Here is a 17,735-nt window from a genome sequence, read left to right on the forward strand (position 1 = left end):
TCCATCGCACACAACTTCAGCGATTGTAATCAAACAAGAGGTTATTAACATTAAACGACACCTGCGGCCAATGAGCTGTGGCATTGCACCATTTCCGTTGCCATGGAAGATAATGAGAATACTACGAATATAGTGTCGGTCAGTGAAGTTACTGGTTCGAGAGACTGAAGAAATTCAAAAGAGACATGAGGCGCATTCCAGTCCCAGTGCATTACCTCTCATCTGTGCCCGTGTCATCAGCTCAGCCATTGCTGTGTATGCGCTCTCGCTGCCGGCCAGAGCCAGAGTGTAGGTCACCAGGCAGAGGCTGTAGTTACTGGAGATCCCCAAGGCGAGCCGGGTCTCCAGGTACATCAGGGCTGCAGCCACCTGGCTCCCATACTGGACCTGAACTCAAAACAAGGGAAGATGAGATTCAGCAACATCCAGATGGCATGTAAAATCAATAGTCCTGGGGTGTTTCTCAATAGTGCTTTTCTTCCTCTCCTCTTCTCTCCTCTTTTCAGTGAAACAATGCCTGCAGTGTGTAAGTATAAGTATAGTCATTCTCCATGATTCCCACCTTGACGACATCATCCTCCAGCAGAGCCATGAGGACATAGGCAGTGAGGGAGAGCGGGCTGTCCAGCCCTCCTTGGAGCTCAGTGTGGATGACACGGCCGGGCTCCTCAAACCTCCCATCAGCCCCTTCTTGGAGTCCAAGCCAGTCTGCGGTTCTGGAGAGCACCCTCTGGTCGATGTCGATGAAGGGCCTGGCCTGCAGGAAGCACCTCAGCACAAAGGCGGAGAGCCTTGCAGGCAGAGAGAGGAGACAGGTTTTAACCCACCAGACAAAACACCAAACACTACATTAGGACCAGATGAAGGAGAACCGTTTTCATACCATGTGCTCCCAGATGAGTCACGATCTCCAAAAGCACTGAAGGAACCATCCTCCCTCTGGTAGGAGAGCTCTCGCTCATAGCCTGCATGGATAAGTAGCCAACCAAAGTTATTTTGCCGGTTAAGTGATGACAGCCGGTTCAATGCGGTCGTATTTCCAGTATGAAGTTAGTGATCAAAATACCTTTCAACATGTAGGATGTAGCTTTCGTTACAATGTCTTCATTGGTTTGTCCAGTAACCGTGAGATACTGGATGACGTAAATGTTTGGTGCAAAGTTAATCATATTCTGCTCCCCGCAGCCGTAAGGCAACTGGATGAGAGACTCCAGACCTTTGATAGATGGACCAAGGATGTCACCTAGATAACCCAAGGAAGGAAATGTGCAGAACAAGACAAAAGACACCATGAGAAAATAGAAATAGATAGATAGATAGATAGATAGATAGATAGATAGATAGATAGATAGATAGATAGATAGATAGATAGATAGATAGATAGATAGATAGATAGATAGATAGATAGATAGATAGATAGATAGATAGATAGATAGATAGATAGATAGATAGATAGATAGATAGATAGATAGATAGATAGATAGATAGATAGATAGATAGATAGATAGATAGATAGATAGATAGATAGATAGATAGATAGATACAGACAGACAGACAGACAGACAGACAGACAGACAGACAGACAGACAGACAGACAGACAGACAGACAGACAGACAGACAGACAGACAGACAGACAGACAGACAGACAGACAGACAGACAGACAGACAGATAGAGACAGATAGAGACAGACAGACAGACGGACAGACGGACAGACGGACGGACGGACGGACGGACGGACGGACGGACGGACCTAGACGACAGGCATGTTTGCATAACAAACACAAGCAACAATAGTAGTTTGTTAGGTTGATTAGCGTGACAGACAGACCACACTTTTATGGCCCATAATGTTCCAAAGGGTAAGAAAGCAAACAAACAGCTGTGGATCATAAAACAGCTTTCACCAGCCTGTTATTGATTTCCATTTTGCGCAGAAATGTATGAATCGATGTGTGTCGGAGGCACTGCTCTTACGTCTCTGCTGGTGTTTCCCATTACTTTTTTCCAAATATTTTATAGGGGGGCCTTAGGGTGATCAAAAGGGAATGATAATGTAATAATAACACAAATACGTGCTATATAAGTCTGAAGGAATGTGGTTCGTCCTTTGCCAGCGTGTGATTCACGTCCTGTGTTTGTTTACATACCGATGGCAGTCACTTGGGCTCTCTCGCTGCCTTCCACAACATCTGTGGGGAAGGTGAACGTGATGTTTCTGGAAAGGCTTGCTTCAGAGGGAGCTAGCTCCAGGAACAAAGCTGTTGAATATGACTCTTCAATTCCTTCAGACTGCAAAAACCAGCAGCGATGGAAAAAGAAAATGAACATATGCAAAGTAGATGAGTGAATTAATACTTCTGGGAAAAGGCCGTTTTAAAAACAACATTGTGATTAACTGGGTCAGAACTGACTGGCAGAAGCAGGTACAAGTACATGAAATTGAATCCCTTATATGGTTATTAGGGGTGTGAAGTACTTGAGTAATTGTACTTCGTTACAATACTTAAGTACTGTTTTGGGGGATTTGTACTATTATTATTAGGTTTGTATACTTGTACTTTTACTCAATTACATTTCAGAGAAAAAAAAACATACTTTTTACTCCTTACATTTCAAATGCAGACCTACAAAGTACAAATCTCGCAGGTCCAACCATTTTAATTAGTATATTTGTTTCTCTGGCCGAACTAACGTTAACATTATTAATCCTGCGGCCGCACTTTATTTAAAAACAGCCAATCAAATCCCCATCAATGGAAAATTAACCCGCCCATACCCATGCTGATTGTCCTTGTGCAAGACTAGAAAGCGGGAATCTTTGATTAAACAATCCCCCCACAGCCCACCCCTCAGTCACATCGAATCCTGCATTACCGAACTCCAAACTTGGATGACTCACAACTTCCTCAAATTGAACAGTGACAAGACGGAACTTCTCATTATTGGCACCAAAACCACCCTCACCAGATCCGGACCCATCACACTCACCATCAACGACTCCACCATCATCCCCTCCCCCCTAGTCCGAAACCTTGGTGTTCTCCTTGACCCCACCCTCTCATTTGACCCCCACGTCCGCTCCATCGTAAAAATATCTTACTTTCACCTCCGCAACATTGCAAAAGTCCGTCACTGCCTCTCCCCCCCTGCTGCTGAATCCCTCATTCACGCCTTCATCTCCTCCCGCCTGGACTATTGCAACTTCCTCCTCACTGGTATCACCTCCCGCTCCCTCCATAAACTGCAAATGGTCCAAAATTCAGCCGCCCGCCTCCTCACTAACACCCAGTCCCGTGAACACATCACTCCTGTCCTCCACTCTCTCCACTGGCTCCCGATCAAACACTGCATAAACTTTAAAACACTACTCCTCACCTTCAAAGCCCTCCACAGCCTGGCCCCCCCCTACCTGACTGATCTCCTTCTTCCCTACCGCCCCACCCACTCCCTCCGGTCCTCCTCCACTGCCTCCCTCACTGTCCCGACATCCAAACTCAAAAACTTTAGAGATCGGGCCTTCTCTCGTACTGCATCCCGACTCTAGAACTCCCTCCCCCAGTCCATCAGAGACTCTCCTACACTCTCCACCTTCAAAGCTCGCCTCAAAACCCACCTGTTCTCCCTTGCCTTCACCCCCCCCCCCACCAATAACCCCCCCCCCTCCAACCTGATTGATGTCTGTCTCCAGTCTTTTTGTGCTATCATGCTGTCTTCCCTGTTCCCCCCATGGTCTCATGTTCCTTTTGTTTTTGTTTCTTTGTTGTTTCTTTGTTTTTGTTTCTTTGCTTTTGTTTCTTTGTTTTTACTTTTGCTCCCGACTATTGTCAGCGACTTCGGGTTATTGAGAAGCGCTATATAAATCAAATGAATTATTATTATTATTATTATTAAACACCTGCTATCAGAAGAATAGACAATCAGAGTGACAAGCTACAGAAGATGGCCACAAACGATAGTACGAGTGATGAATAGAACAAAACGGAACATTTCATTGCCCCGGAATAATTTTTTTTTTTTACTTTTTTTTTTTTTTAAAGTAGAAACTTTTTTACTTTTACTTAAGTGAGTTTTTAGCCAGATACTCTGACTTTTACTTGAGTACGATTTTGAGACGGTAGCCATACTTTCACTTAAGTATAATTTCTTGGTACTTTTTACACCTGAGTACATGAAATTGAATCCCTTATATGGTTATTATGGCATCACGGTTATACCTTGACTAGAACCGTTTTGTAGATGGCATCGTTTGCCACGGCGGAGGTGGCTTTGACAGAGATGGGAATCTCTCCGAGGACCAAGGGCTTGATGGGAAATGGGATGGAGATTCCCTGCTGGCTCCCAACCAATACATGGCGCACACTGGCCATGGTGAGCTCTTCATTGTCCGGGAAGACGAACTCAAAGGACTCACTTTCTGCGACAATCACCATGACCTGACGGCAGAAAACGAATCCACCCATCCCGGACCACATTGTTAGGGATTTGCAAAGCCACGAGGAAACAGGAGCCGTTTGTTTTTCTACACAGATATGACAGGAATATAGGAATCCCATCATCTCGACAATATAACGGATCGTATAAGGGTGATGATCCCCAAGAGGATTTTCTCAGATCCTGCTTTCACAATGGAAGTCCTGAGGGAGGCGCATGATTAGCAGCCTAGTGTTTCATTCCTTTGTCACTGTGGCTCCAGAAGAGAGTGAGTGGATTGTTATAACAAAGGTTGATGCTAAGACCCTTGATGGTTAATCAAAGTAATACAACATCTCACATGCCCCGCTATTGTATCAACAAGGCAGGTTTTTATCATACACAACCCCTCAGCGCTGCAACGGCACTGTGGAACATGGGAAAAGTGTGACTTCGACAACAGCTGCATTCGCGGCCAGGGATTGTCTGAGGCGGGCGACTCACCTCCAGGTCTTGTGGGAGGTAGTTGAACAGGAAGACCTCCACCACCAGCTGCTCTCCCCGGACAATATAGGCAGGCAGATTCAAGGACACGAAGAAATCCTGGAACACTGTGAGCTGACAACACAATCAGGAGTAAGGCTGTGTGGGAATGAACAACCCCAGCTTGCAAGGTGTAATACGGTGTAAAATGATACAGCCTGAAGCGTAGTACCTCCACAGGCGTCTCCATGATCCCCAGGCCCAGACTCTCTGACATGACAAAGGCGGTGGCTATCCATGTTGTGATGCTGTCTGGCACAGTGAGAGTCACCTCTCCAGTGGTAGAATCCCTGCAGTGAATGCAAATATGAAACCGTTGCTATAGTTACACAGTTGAGATAAATGCATAAGTGGAATGTCTCCATCATAGATACGATAGATTCAAGTAAAAGAACAATTTAAAAAGTGGATGATACATATAGTATATTGAAATTACGCACTACTGATATTTCTCCATTATAACTCCAAGGGGTCTTTGCATCATATGTCATTCACACACAAAATCTCTTAGACCATGTGTGACCCAAATTACATTTAGTTTGATACAGGCTCATTAAAACATACTATACTATTGTCATGTGGGGGACCCCCTGGAAGCAGGTCCACAACCAAGTTTGGGTCCCGACCCCTATGTTAACCCTCTGATGCACAAAATTGGTCAAAAGTGATCAGAGCAAATTATTTTATAATATTTAATGAATTCCTCAGCTTGTTTTTTGTAGGAGTCACTGTTTACAACGACCCGGACCCACCCCGCCAGCTTTCCCACCCTCTAATACTGCCAATTGTATTAGTGTGAACGGCCAGCCAAGCTGGTGACAACGCCGGGAGCTGGATTCGAACAGGCGAATCCAGCGTCTCCGGCGTTGGTGACGAACGCAATCTCCGCTACGCCACCTGACCGCCCTTCCTCAGCTTGTTTTTAACATAATTTTTTTTTCGTTAATTAACAAGAATCTTTGTTGTTTTATTTGTGCATACATTTTTTTTATCACTACCCCAGAAATGCACAACATGGGTCAGAAATCGGTGTGTATCCCGTATGTATTCTCATTCGAAAATGGTAATTTTTGACCCATTTAGTGCATTGAAAGGTTTTGAATATGTTGTGTAGCAGAACCCGTGCTTTAGGCCCTGGTGCTGTGACATGTTACTGGTCCTTCACCCTGTGTTGATGTCCAGCCACAGCCATGTCTCTGGGAAGTTCCGGCGCACCCTTGGCAACTCCTGCTTGTCCACCGGTGCATAGTGGATATGCATTTCCTCCCCTGCTGTGGGGTGCATGAACGATTGTGATATAAAGTCAAACACACACGTATGTGACAGATACAGTATGTGTACATCTTAAAACTTACGAAATTCCGGGTTCCCTGGAGATCTCGTCTTGTACACATTGGCATCCGTCAACACCACAAGGTCGCATATCTGGGAGGATGTCACAAAAGACAAAATGTATAATGCATGATGTTTCTCCCCTTAATGGTAAATGGCTGCATTTATATTAGTGTTCTTATCCAAAGTGCTTTACAATTTGTTCCAATTTTTTTTTACCCATTCACTCACACACCGATGGCAAAGGCAACCATGCAAGGTGCCAACCTGCTCATCGGGAGCAATTAAGGGTTAAGTGTCTTGCTCACGGACACTTCGACATGCCTGGGAGGAGCAGGAATCAAACCGGGTACCTCCGGATTACCAGACGACTGCTCTACCTCCCGAGCCACTGTCGCCCACAGTATTAACACAGTAAAGTGATAGGGTACATGTCTGATACAATCTAGATAGTATCTGATATGTGTCTTGAGGTCAGGGTTACCATAAAAGTGGAATATGGATCTCCCATTTCCATAACTGTAGAACTGTCTGCCTTGTCCGCGCCGTATTTCGCCATCTCCTCCAGAACCTGTGAAAGGAACACAGCCATCCCCCGATGTCCCCTAAGGTTACTACGATCCACAAAGCCAAACAAAACAGCTCAAGACACAAAAGGCACGTATTGTTAAAACCTGTTGGCCGAGTTGTGGCTCTCATAGTGCCTTTCTGTACGACAGATACTGGGGTGTGAGGGGAGCATGGGGTTGTGTTTCATAGGTGCCTGCAGGAGGGTATCCTATCATGAATAACAGTGCTGTATTCACAGTTGGAAAATAGTAACCCCCGAGATAATTATTAACTGAAGAATGCCCTGGATGGTCATGGCGGTTTCGTCACGTGGATCTCATCATCAGCAAGCAGCTGAACCCAGTAGCCTTTCTCACCATGTCCTTGGTGATGCCGTTGTCTGAGGCGCCCAGGAGCGTAGCCTTGTCCACGACGAGAAGCCCCACTAGTGATCCAGGCTCGGCCACAGACACGCTCAGAGACACCTCATCAGCCGGCTCCGCACGGCCCACGTTCCAGCTCCCAGACACCTGCCAGGTGACACGGCATTGCACAGTGTTGTAGTGCATCGCAGTCAAAGACAATTAATCGCATTCTTCTTACTAGGGCTAGGCGATGACTCGAGTTTCAATTTCAATTACGATTTTGGCTTCACACTCATGAAAACAAGATCATCGAGATAAAACGATATATTGCTGTGTTGCTCTCATTTTGGCTTGTGTTGTAAACGCAGAACACCCTTCCAAGAAAACTCAAGTAATATATTGCCACTTATCTCAGATATAGGTATGGCCTATATCCATTTATATTTCAACAAGAATAGATGGATAGAACTTTTAAATAAATATTAAGATTCCATTAAATCGGATGTATTCAGTTCAAATGGACATAGACAAATAAAACTAAGTAAACAGGCTCAATAAAAGGTATTTCATGTTGCTTGTTCCTAAAGCTCAAACTCAAGGAGGAGGGGGGATCTAATGGAGAGAGCAAGTGCTCATGAAGCACTGGTTGGGGTGCCTGCCTTTACCACACAAGTGTAAAGGTGTGAAAACCTGTTAATAATCATTTGTCTAGTGGAGATCAAATAAATAAATAAATAAAATAGCCAGGGACTAGCCACCTTGTTTATTAGGACTGGGGTGGTGATAACTTGCACCGCATCATTGACGACCTCTCCATCTGGATGTACACAGTAGACTATGATGCAGGCCATAGGTACCCAGGAAGCCTCAGGGGTCAGAGAAAGAGGGACAGAACCGGTCCCAGCAGACACTATCTGCCCTTTGGACTTTACCTGCACACACAAACAAAAGTATTTATATTATATATATATACTGTTGTATGGCCAAATAAGAAGCAAGAAATTAATGAATAAATGAATGAATGAATACATAAATTACAATAAAATACAATAAAATAAAATAAAGGTTAAATCAAATATCATCAAACCTTTATTTAACCAGAAAATAAAAACCCATTGAGACCGAGGTCTCTTTTTCAATGGTGATCTAGCCAAGAAGGCAAGCACAAAATTATGACAAAACATACATAACAAGACACAATACACATACGTAGACTACCATACAACCGATATTTTAAATGAAAAGTCAAATTCAGTTTAAAAAAAAATACAAGCACAATAAAACAATAGCAATCAACCAAAATGTTTTATTCAACATCAAAGCAGGAGCAGCAGGTGGAAAGGATTTATGATATGTTTTGTTTAAAACAATACAAGGAGATTGGAGAGGCCAATTTGAGACGTGTCTGGAGGTCATTCCAGGACCAAGGACCAAAATAAAATAGGCTTCTTTTACTCGCCTCAGTCCACACGGGCGGTATTTTAAAGCGCATCCGGTTGCTGGATCTGTGGTTGAGTTTTTTAATTAATTCAAGCTTGGAACTGATGTACCATGGAAGTTTAATAAATAAATAAATAAAACAAAGATTGGCAGATATGATATTTACCTGGTCAGCATACTAAGGCACTTACAAACAACATCAACCAAAATAATGTATATACTGTATGGCCTCATATGAGAAGTAAAAGATATATGAAAAAAATAAATACATACATTTCAAATAAAATAAAATACAATTAAAACAACATAAAATAAAGGTTAAATAAATAAAAAGATGGGCGCCCCAGTGGCGAACCACATAACGCGCTGAGTCGCGGCACGGCCGACCCGGGTTCGATTCCCGGACCCCGTCATTATTTGCCGAATGTCTTCCCCCCACTCTGTCTCCCGTTCCTCCTCTCTCTCTCTCTCTCTCTCTCTCTACTGGACTGCCCAGTAGTAAAAAGCAATAAACGCTAAAAAAAAAAAATCTTAAAAAAAAAAAAGATGAGCAGATATGATCTTTACCTGGTCAGCATACTAAGACACTTACCATGTAGTGAACCTCAGACATCTGGAAATTGCTCTGAATGGGCAACAGGAGGGGGACACCAACCTGGGGAGAATGAAGCTCATATCAATGTCTGAGCATGTCTTTCAGGGTTCTAGTTCAGTTCATCATCATTCCACTGAGGGAAAGATGGATTTACAGTCAGCTCACCTGCGGAGACAGAAGAGGTCTCTGAATCTGGAGGTAGGAACTACTGGGGGACGAATAGTGACGACGGAGATGTAGCATGTTATGAGCATCCTCAAATGAAGCCTGAAAATGCATACAACAAATATATAAACTATACAACATAAACATAAACAATCATATATATTTGTCTTTCTGGTTTTGTATATATATATATATATATATATATATATATATATATATGATAGTTCTTTATTGTCTGTTGATAGATACATTTGTTTTGTGTCGGAACACACAATATTGCGTTACAAAAAAGAAGAACATAGGATAACCATGTTACAGCAAAGACAGACAGGACATCAGAGAGACAACCATGTTACAGCAGAGACAGACATACAGACAGGACATCAGAGAGACAACCACGTTACAGCAGAGACAGACATACAGACAAGACATCAGAGAGACAACCATGTTACAGCAGAGACAGACATACAGACAAGACATCAGAGAGACAACCACGTTACAGCAGAGACAGACATACAGACAAGACATCAGAGAGACAACCACGTTACAGCAGAGACAGACATACAGACAGGACATCAGAGAGACAACCACGTTACAGCAGAGACAGACATACAGACAGGACATCAGAGAGACAACCATGTTACAGCAGAGACAGACATACAGACAGGACATCAGAGAGACAACATATATATATATATATATATATATATATATATATATATATATATATATATATATATATATATATATATATATATATATATATATATATATATATATATATATATATATATATATGAAACCAGAAAGACAGATATACAAAGACAAATACATTAAGAAACAGGAGACACTAAAACGTGACAGAATTTGTATCCTGCTTTTGTTTCAATTATGTCAGTAGGCCAGTGTTCCAGAGCTCTCCTTACATCTATGGTGAGTGTGTGAGCGTCATCTGACAGTTCAATTGAAAGTGGTATGACTCCGTCAGCAGGGACAGGGATCTCCATGTCCCGGGCCGGTGGGTCCTCTGGCATGGGGTTCAGTGAGGTGGTGATATCAGACCAGTTTTGTTTGCGGAGCATTAATTCACGATCCGCATCCTCCCACGTCAGTTTCCACGGACTGTTCCTAAGTTGTGTTATTGAAACCGCCACTGTCTTTTGCTGGTCCTCCGTGGTCAAAGGTCGGCCGTCGAATGTGGATATTTTTATCTGCAAAATCAAAACGATAACGTTGTCATTAGGGGCGGGGTGGGGGTATCGACCCCTGTATAGACCTGGAGAGTGAGGTTCCACCTGTGATTTTCCCTCATTGTTGCCACCCGTTTAAGATCAAAACTATTACAGCCAAACCGTATTGTGTAGGTTCATAATCTTTGACAGGTAGATATTATTTAATGATTATATGGTTACTACCAATAAAGGTAAATGTTTTAACTTAATCTTTGGGAAAATGTGTTATATATCATAATATTTTCTTGTTTCCATGGTAACTACTACAGTACCCATATGCCTCGCCAATCTTCTATCAATCACAATAGCACATACTACTCTGACATGGCATCCCTTGACATTCTATAGGTTATCAATGTCCAATGTGTTGTTTTGACTGTTTGGTCTCCTAACGTTATTCTCTCAGAGCGGCAGCGTTCGCGCCAGACTGGTCGTCAAATGGAAAGATGTAGTTTTGCATTCGGTACACAGTCTTGTACCCATTACGTTTTTCAAAATGTTCTCAAATGTAAAAACGCAGATCTAATTTAATTACGCTCAACTCTGCTCCCGTCTAATATCAGACTAATTGAATAAGTGGGAACCTTATAAACCCTCTACCTTCGGAAACGCCCTATGGTAAAAAAAAGAAAATAACACATATAGGCAAAAATGTGTCCAGAACGCCGGAACCAGGCTGGGTCTTAAAACTATCACATGACCTCCCTCGACCTATTGAGGTATTGTGATGGTATTGTATTATTGTCTATCTGGTTATTCAACTCCTCTTTACTTCCTCTTTACTCATATTTCACTGTTCATACTTTTTGCACATTATTTCTCAATTGCACAGCCCTGCTAAATATTCCATCCGACCCACTGTATTGATATTTTTATATTTGTATTCTAATTAGTGTATATACCTGACCACACTGTGCACAATTGTACAGCCCTGGCCTATTTTTATCCTATTTTTATTTTATAATTATATTATAGTCTATTGTGCTTCTATTTTAATTTAGTTTATTCCATTTTATTTTATTCCACCTTTTTACTTTGTCTGTCCATTAATGTCGCACCAAAAACGACCAAATCAAATTCCTTGTATGTGAAAACTACTTGGCAATAAAGACCTTTCTGATTCTGATTCTGATTTACCCGTCATTCTGAAAGGCACTATCTGCCTTTAGTAGTGAGGTATATGGCACACGACTGAGTTAACTATGGCACAGACAGGATTATTAACACTCCCCGAAATGCTCTGACACTGATCTTAGTCACGGTGGAACTCTGATATGCCTCACTATTGTACCTGTATCTGTGTGTAGTGGCGCTGCAGAAAACGGGGGGAAATACAAGACGTAAGAGAAGGGTGACCTGACCTACTTTACTAAAGCTCTTCACATTCAAAGGACTTATTATCTGATAATGTCCAAGCCTCCCGCAGAAACGGTGGTGTCTCCAGATTATTAACCTCATCTCAAACCCTGCCCTCCTTTCTTGATCCTCCAATCACAATGGTTGCTTCAGGCTGGGTTTGAGAAAGGTCAATTGTCTCCCATGTATAGAAAATGCTTCATGATTCTAGGACCAAGCCAGATGATTGATTATAAATTGTAAGAAGTAAAGATTGCATGAACAGCGAACCAATTATTATTTCTTCATGAATAAGCAGATTTTGTTTTGTTGGAGATGAGGTGTCTGCAGGACTCACATTACAGAATTACAGTCCATGTTGTTGCTTTCCTTACCTTGGCAGTAAAGTTCAAAGATGGCTTCAATTGTGGGAAATAATCCTCAAATGTAAGCATATATATGCTCTTGGTCAAAGACACCTTTGCAGAGCTGTCATATTTCAAACCTGAAAAACAAACGACACTGTCTCATTAGCATACAGGGTGAACCATTTGCACAACTGAATTGAATGATTAGATTTACCACTTCAGTATCTGGGGAATCACAAGGCAATCGAATGCTTCTTGATTGCTATTTTGTGATATGAATAGTGATTACCTGTTAGGTACTCTGTGACATGAACCACAATATTTACATACTCCTCGTCATCATTAGCGTAGTCATATTCGAAGTAGTCAGAAGATCGTTTTTCACGGTAGTCAGGCACATCAAACGTAAAATCTGTGGTGCCATCAATCTGTTTCAAAGCAGTATTAATTATGCACATGTGGCTGTAAACATTTAACATGAAAGGCATGAAACAATATAAAATTCATACACATTCATAACTATCTACCAAATCAAGGCTAGGGCTCCGAATATGGTTCACATACCTCTTTGGACTCATCATAGGACACTGCCATGCCATGAAATTGATGTATGTATGTTATGTTCATGTATCCCTTGACAGGCTTCTTGTAATTGTATCTACAGATCAAGAAGAAAAATCGTATATCATATGAAATGAACTACTTAAAATTAATTAAGAGTAGTCACCAGATGCAGTGCAGCGTCCTACTCACTTAGCAGTGACAGATCCCTGGATACTGTCCTCGTGATAAATGGCAGTTGGTACCTTTATCAGCACCTCAAACTTAGGAAGCACTATGACCAAACAAAGGAGACACAGATTTTAAAGCACATTCTTACACCAAAATGAGGTTTCTAATTGTGGTTCAGATGTCAGAATAAATAAATGCCAGAATAAATAAACCTCATTTGGGTGTCAAGAGATCAAACAAACATTGGTCTGACAAAAGAGATCAAATCATTGATCAGCCCCAGATTTTACATCCCAGTTACACGCCTCAGATACAGATTGGAGGGTCTCTCTCTCTGATTTGTAGCCTTAGAAGAGAGTGATGCATGTTCACAAATACTGGCTCAGCTGGGGCACAGGAAGAAGATTACGTGAATTCTTCAAATGGGTCACGTTCCCCTTTAACACAATTCTTCAATAATGTTTTTGATGCTTTTGATTATTTGATTGATCCCGAACACGTACGTCTGTAACATCTACTAGCTAGGACATAGGCTTAAAACAAAACATAACGTGAAAGCATGAATTACGACTTTAAAAAGGCATGTGAAATAACTCTGAGTTGCCATTTTGAAAGAAGAATTCTATTTGGCCATTAAATCATCAATATACAAAATATGCAGGTAGAAGGTGGAATATATACAGCTAAATATCCAATACTGAGGTCAAGTAAAACATACTTACCATAATGATCCACATTAAAATGCTTTTCACTGTCAACTCCCTGCAAAACAGAGACTTATTTTATAATATGACCCCATTTCTGTTGGTTGGAAATAAATAAATTGAATGTATTAGCTATATATAATACTGTAAATATATATTCTATGGACCAGACCTTAGGGTTATATATAGTGTATAAAATAATGATATGGACCAGACCTTATGGCTAGGGTTATATATACTGTGTATATATAATTATATGGACCAGGCCATATATTCACTATGTGGAAACTTCAGCAATTTTCATGGAGGTGTTCTTTTTAGTTGAAGCTGCAATAATACCTAGAAATGCTCATTTTGAGCATATACTAACCATTGTTAAAAATACTTAATAATGATAACAGTTTGGTTGGGTTAAGCAACTTATTGTGGTTACCGTACTTTCATCAATACGTACAGATTTTGAGAAGCACAGGCAAGCACACGCATTCTTCTAAGACCACTAAGGACAATGAATGAAGAATTAAACAATTATCACTATGGCATCGATAGACTTTGTGTGAAGCCATATAGCCATTTGACAGACTGTGTTGGCTGTGGCAGACTTACACTAACTGATGTCACGATGGTCCATTTGACAGACTGTGTTGGCTGTGGCAGACTTACACTAACTAATGTCACAATGGTCCATTTGACAGACTGTGTTGGCTGTGGCAGACTTACACTAACTAATGTCACAATGGTCCATTTGACAGACTGTGTTGGCTGTGGCAGACTTACACTAACTAATGTCACAATGGTCCATTTGACAGACTGTGTTGGCTGTGGCAGACTTACACTAACTGATGTCACGGTGGTCCATTTGACAGACTGTTTTGGCTGTGGCAGACTTACACTAACTGATGTCACGATGATCCCATTTGACAGACTGTTTTGGCTGTAGCAGACTTACACTAAATGATGTCACGATGGTCCATTTGCCGAGGGGTGGATTTTCAGACAACTGGAACTCTTTGGACACAACGCCCAGAACGCTGTCCAGAGACAGCCACTGTCTGAGCATGTTCCCCCTGGGGTCCTGGACACAGCGTGGGCACAGGGAGATGTGTATGGAAACAGTATGGATACAGGGAGACGTGTATGGAAACAGCATGGACACAGGATACAGGGAAGCGTATAGAAACAGCATGGACACAGGGAAACATGTATGGAAACAGTATGGATACAGGATACAGGGAAGCGTATGGAAACAGCATGGACACAGGGAAACATGTATGGAAACAGTATGGATACAGGATACAGGGAAGCGTATGGAAACAGCATGGACACAGGGAAAACATGTATGGAAACAGTATGGATGCAAGGAGAACAGTGATCAAATCACAGTCTGAGTTTCCATGTTATTCATGCAAAATTACATTAATTTAATTCACCAATGTCATGGTTCTTGTTGCAGAAAAGACAATTGAATACAATAAATCTAAATAGTTTTTTTCCCCTCTTTTTTCCCCCTTCAAAATATGAAGATGGTAGGGCTGGGCAATTAATCGAGTTTCAATTTAAATTATGATTATCATGAAAACAAGATGATCAAGATAAATCGATTATTGTGCCACATGACGTGTTGCTCTGATTTTGTCTTGTGTTGTAAATGCAGCGCACCCTTCCTTCACAGCAGTGCACTCCCCCCTAATCTAATCTGATCAATAAAAACACACCCACCTTGATAATAATATCTATCTGGCTCTTGTATGGCCTTCCATCTGGGCGGATGGAAATGGCCCGAATTTTCACTGACTGCCCAGGTAGATAGTTCGGTTTGTCTGTCTGAATGAAGGTTGACGATCCTTTAGGGTTGAAGTCCAAATATGTTGAATTGGTGAACACCACGTCGTTCCCCACGTAGCCCTGGACCACCAGCTTGTAGCGGTGCCAGTAGCTTGACTCTCCGTGAGGGATCTGAGAGGCAGAACACAGAGAAACAAGGAGCTTTAAAGTGGGTCAGACTCAGGAGGCTATAACTCAAATGCTCTGGCAGAAGAGAAGAGGCTGGACTAGACGTTAATACGGGCAGCGGACCAATTGTTCGCTCAGGCACAATGGTTGACTCCAAAACCTACTAATGTGACTGACCTTACATTGTTTGCCACAAGTGTGTTTTCTATGCTACTGATCCACCTTATCGTAGCCTACTCAAGTGTCCACGCAGACAAAAGAATGGGCTGGGAAGCTAAGGCATATCTGCAGACTGGATGACTCCCAAATCCAATACTTTATTAGGCACCATTTCAACCCAGTGTTTCAAGTTTCAAGTTTCAAGTTTCAAGTTTCTTTAATAGTTGTCATACAGAAGTACAGAATACTTTCATACTAAATGCTTCTTACTGTTACGCTCCAGAGACTGTGCTATAGACAAGATAGTATCAAATAACATAGTATAGCATGTAATTTAGAAGTAGAAAATGAGGTCACAGTGTTCAGTATAGACATATGTACAATGTTCGATGCAGAATAGACGTAACTGAGTTACCATATAATATACAATACTATGCAGTGTACTAATGTACAATACTATATAGACTATAGTGGGGCCTACTCTAGGGCAATATGGGCGGTATGCTCAAAATATCATATTGCAATATTTTTCTTATTTTTTATGGTATAAGGATATTTGACTGTACAGTATATTGTTTGTCCAGTGCATGATGCTTTTTCATTGTTTTCATCCAAATCGTTATAATACTGATGCAAGAAAAACATTATTTAGATTAACTAAAAGATACATGTATAATTTACAATTTCTGCATATTGTTGATGATGGTATTGTAAAAGAAATCCATACTTTTGCACGGATCTACGGTTTATCTTAATATTCTTTATACCCCCGTAGCTCAGATATGAGGCCTCTAATGTTTACATCCCTAAGCATACAAAGGCCTATAGATGTGACCTCCTCCTTCTTGCATTCATTGTACTGAATACTGTGTAGTTTGAAAATGTATTAAGATTCACTTACAGGCGGGAAAACCAGCAACTCAGTGGAACCTTTGAATGGATAAATTAATAAAGACATTAAAATTAGTTTCGAGTGAAATCAATCACACCGTCAAGTTCCAGTTTCCAGAAAAGAATGTTCCTCAAACCTGAGGAAGAGATTCAGTGTTTTTGGTTTGTTTAAAAAAGATTTATGACCAAAACATTTACCTTCATCAATTGTTGCATTTGTGGTTACACTATTGTTGCCACTTATAATCTCAGCAAAAACATCAACTGATGAGCCAGTCAGGAGAGTAACTGAAATTGTCGTTGGGACACCTGGCCGAAGCACTTTTGGAGCCAAAATCATATAAGTCGGCTGAGTGATGGGGCTAGAAAAGTGAAAAGGAGAATAAAGAGCTTTTGTACACAACTTGTTACACACATTTACAACCAGTGTTTCAAACAAAACTGAGATTAGAAAGTATCATTCACAAAAAAAAGATTAAGAGAAGAATACTCTGTCTAACTAGATTCCTGAATTGTTCCATACCTTGATGTGGTGGTCTGAACTCTGGTGGAAATAAAGAATCCGAAGAATCCTAACACTTGGAGCCACCCCATTTGCATGAGCTACACACCAAGGTGTTCTCCTCGTCACTGGGACCAGGTAGTGCGGTGGTAGGTAGGTGATACCTGTCGGGACATAACTCCACCTGCACACAGTCCCCAGGGAATACATCCTGCGCACAAGCCATTTCTACTCTGATAAAAAATCCCTGTGCTACAGTGTAGGCCACACACCCATTTGTAAAAGAAAGCCTAAAATAAACCACTAAAGCATCACACAAATTAAATAAAAACCCAATCATAGAACACAAACGTTATTAAAGAATATCACAGACAGAAATTATATATCTGGGCATATAGTAGGCTAAATGAGGTTAAATACAGAGGTTTGCATGGTGTTTATTAAATGAATGACGTTTT

General features: G+C 41.4%; 1 protein-coding gene across 1 annotated transcript in view; it reads right to left on the reverse strand.

The window, feature by feature from the left end:
- The window catches only part of cd109 (CD109 molecule), a gene marked incomplete at both ends in the record, with an annotated part of 33,702 nt that extends 16,199 nt beyond the window's left edge, over positions 1-17,503 (reverse strand). The window contains 15 exons of the mRNA XM_084314252.1: positions 216-387; positions 563-791; positions 884-965; positions 1,067-1,243; positions 2,150-2,291; positions 4,217-4,435; positions 4,917-5,030; positions 5,128-5,245; positions 6,121-6,226; positions 6,311-6,380; positions 7,214-7,366; positions 9,234-9,296; positions 14,722-14,847; positions 15,492-15,728; positions 17,387-17,503. Coding sequence (XP_084170378.1) covers positions 216-387; positions 563-791; positions 884-965; positions 1,067-1,243; positions 2,150-2,291; positions 4,217-4,435; positions 4,917-5,030; positions 5,128-5,245; positions 6,121-6,226; positions 6,311-6,380; positions 7,214-7,366; positions 9,234-9,296; positions 14,722-14,847; positions 15,492-15,728; positions 17,387-17,503 — 2,125 coding nt within the window. The remainder of the gene's footprint in view (positions 1-215; positions 388-562; positions 792-883; positions 966-1,066; positions 1,244-2,149; positions 2,292-4,216; positions 4,436-4,916; positions 5,031-5,127; positions 5,246-6,120; positions 6,227-6,310; positions 6,381-7,213; positions 7,367-9,233; positions 9,297-14,721; positions 14,848-15,491; positions 15,729-17,386) is intronic.
- Between the last annotated feature and the right edge of the window lie 232 nt (positions 17,504-17,735).

The sequence above is a fragment of the Notolepis coatsorum genome (assembly GCF_963971535.1).
Source record: "Notolepis coatsorum genome assembly, chromosome: 5".
In the NCBI taxonomy this organism is placed as follows: domain Eukaryota; kingdom Metazoa; phylum Chordata; class Actinopteri; order Aulopiformes; family Paralepididae; genus Notolepis; species Notolepis coatsorum.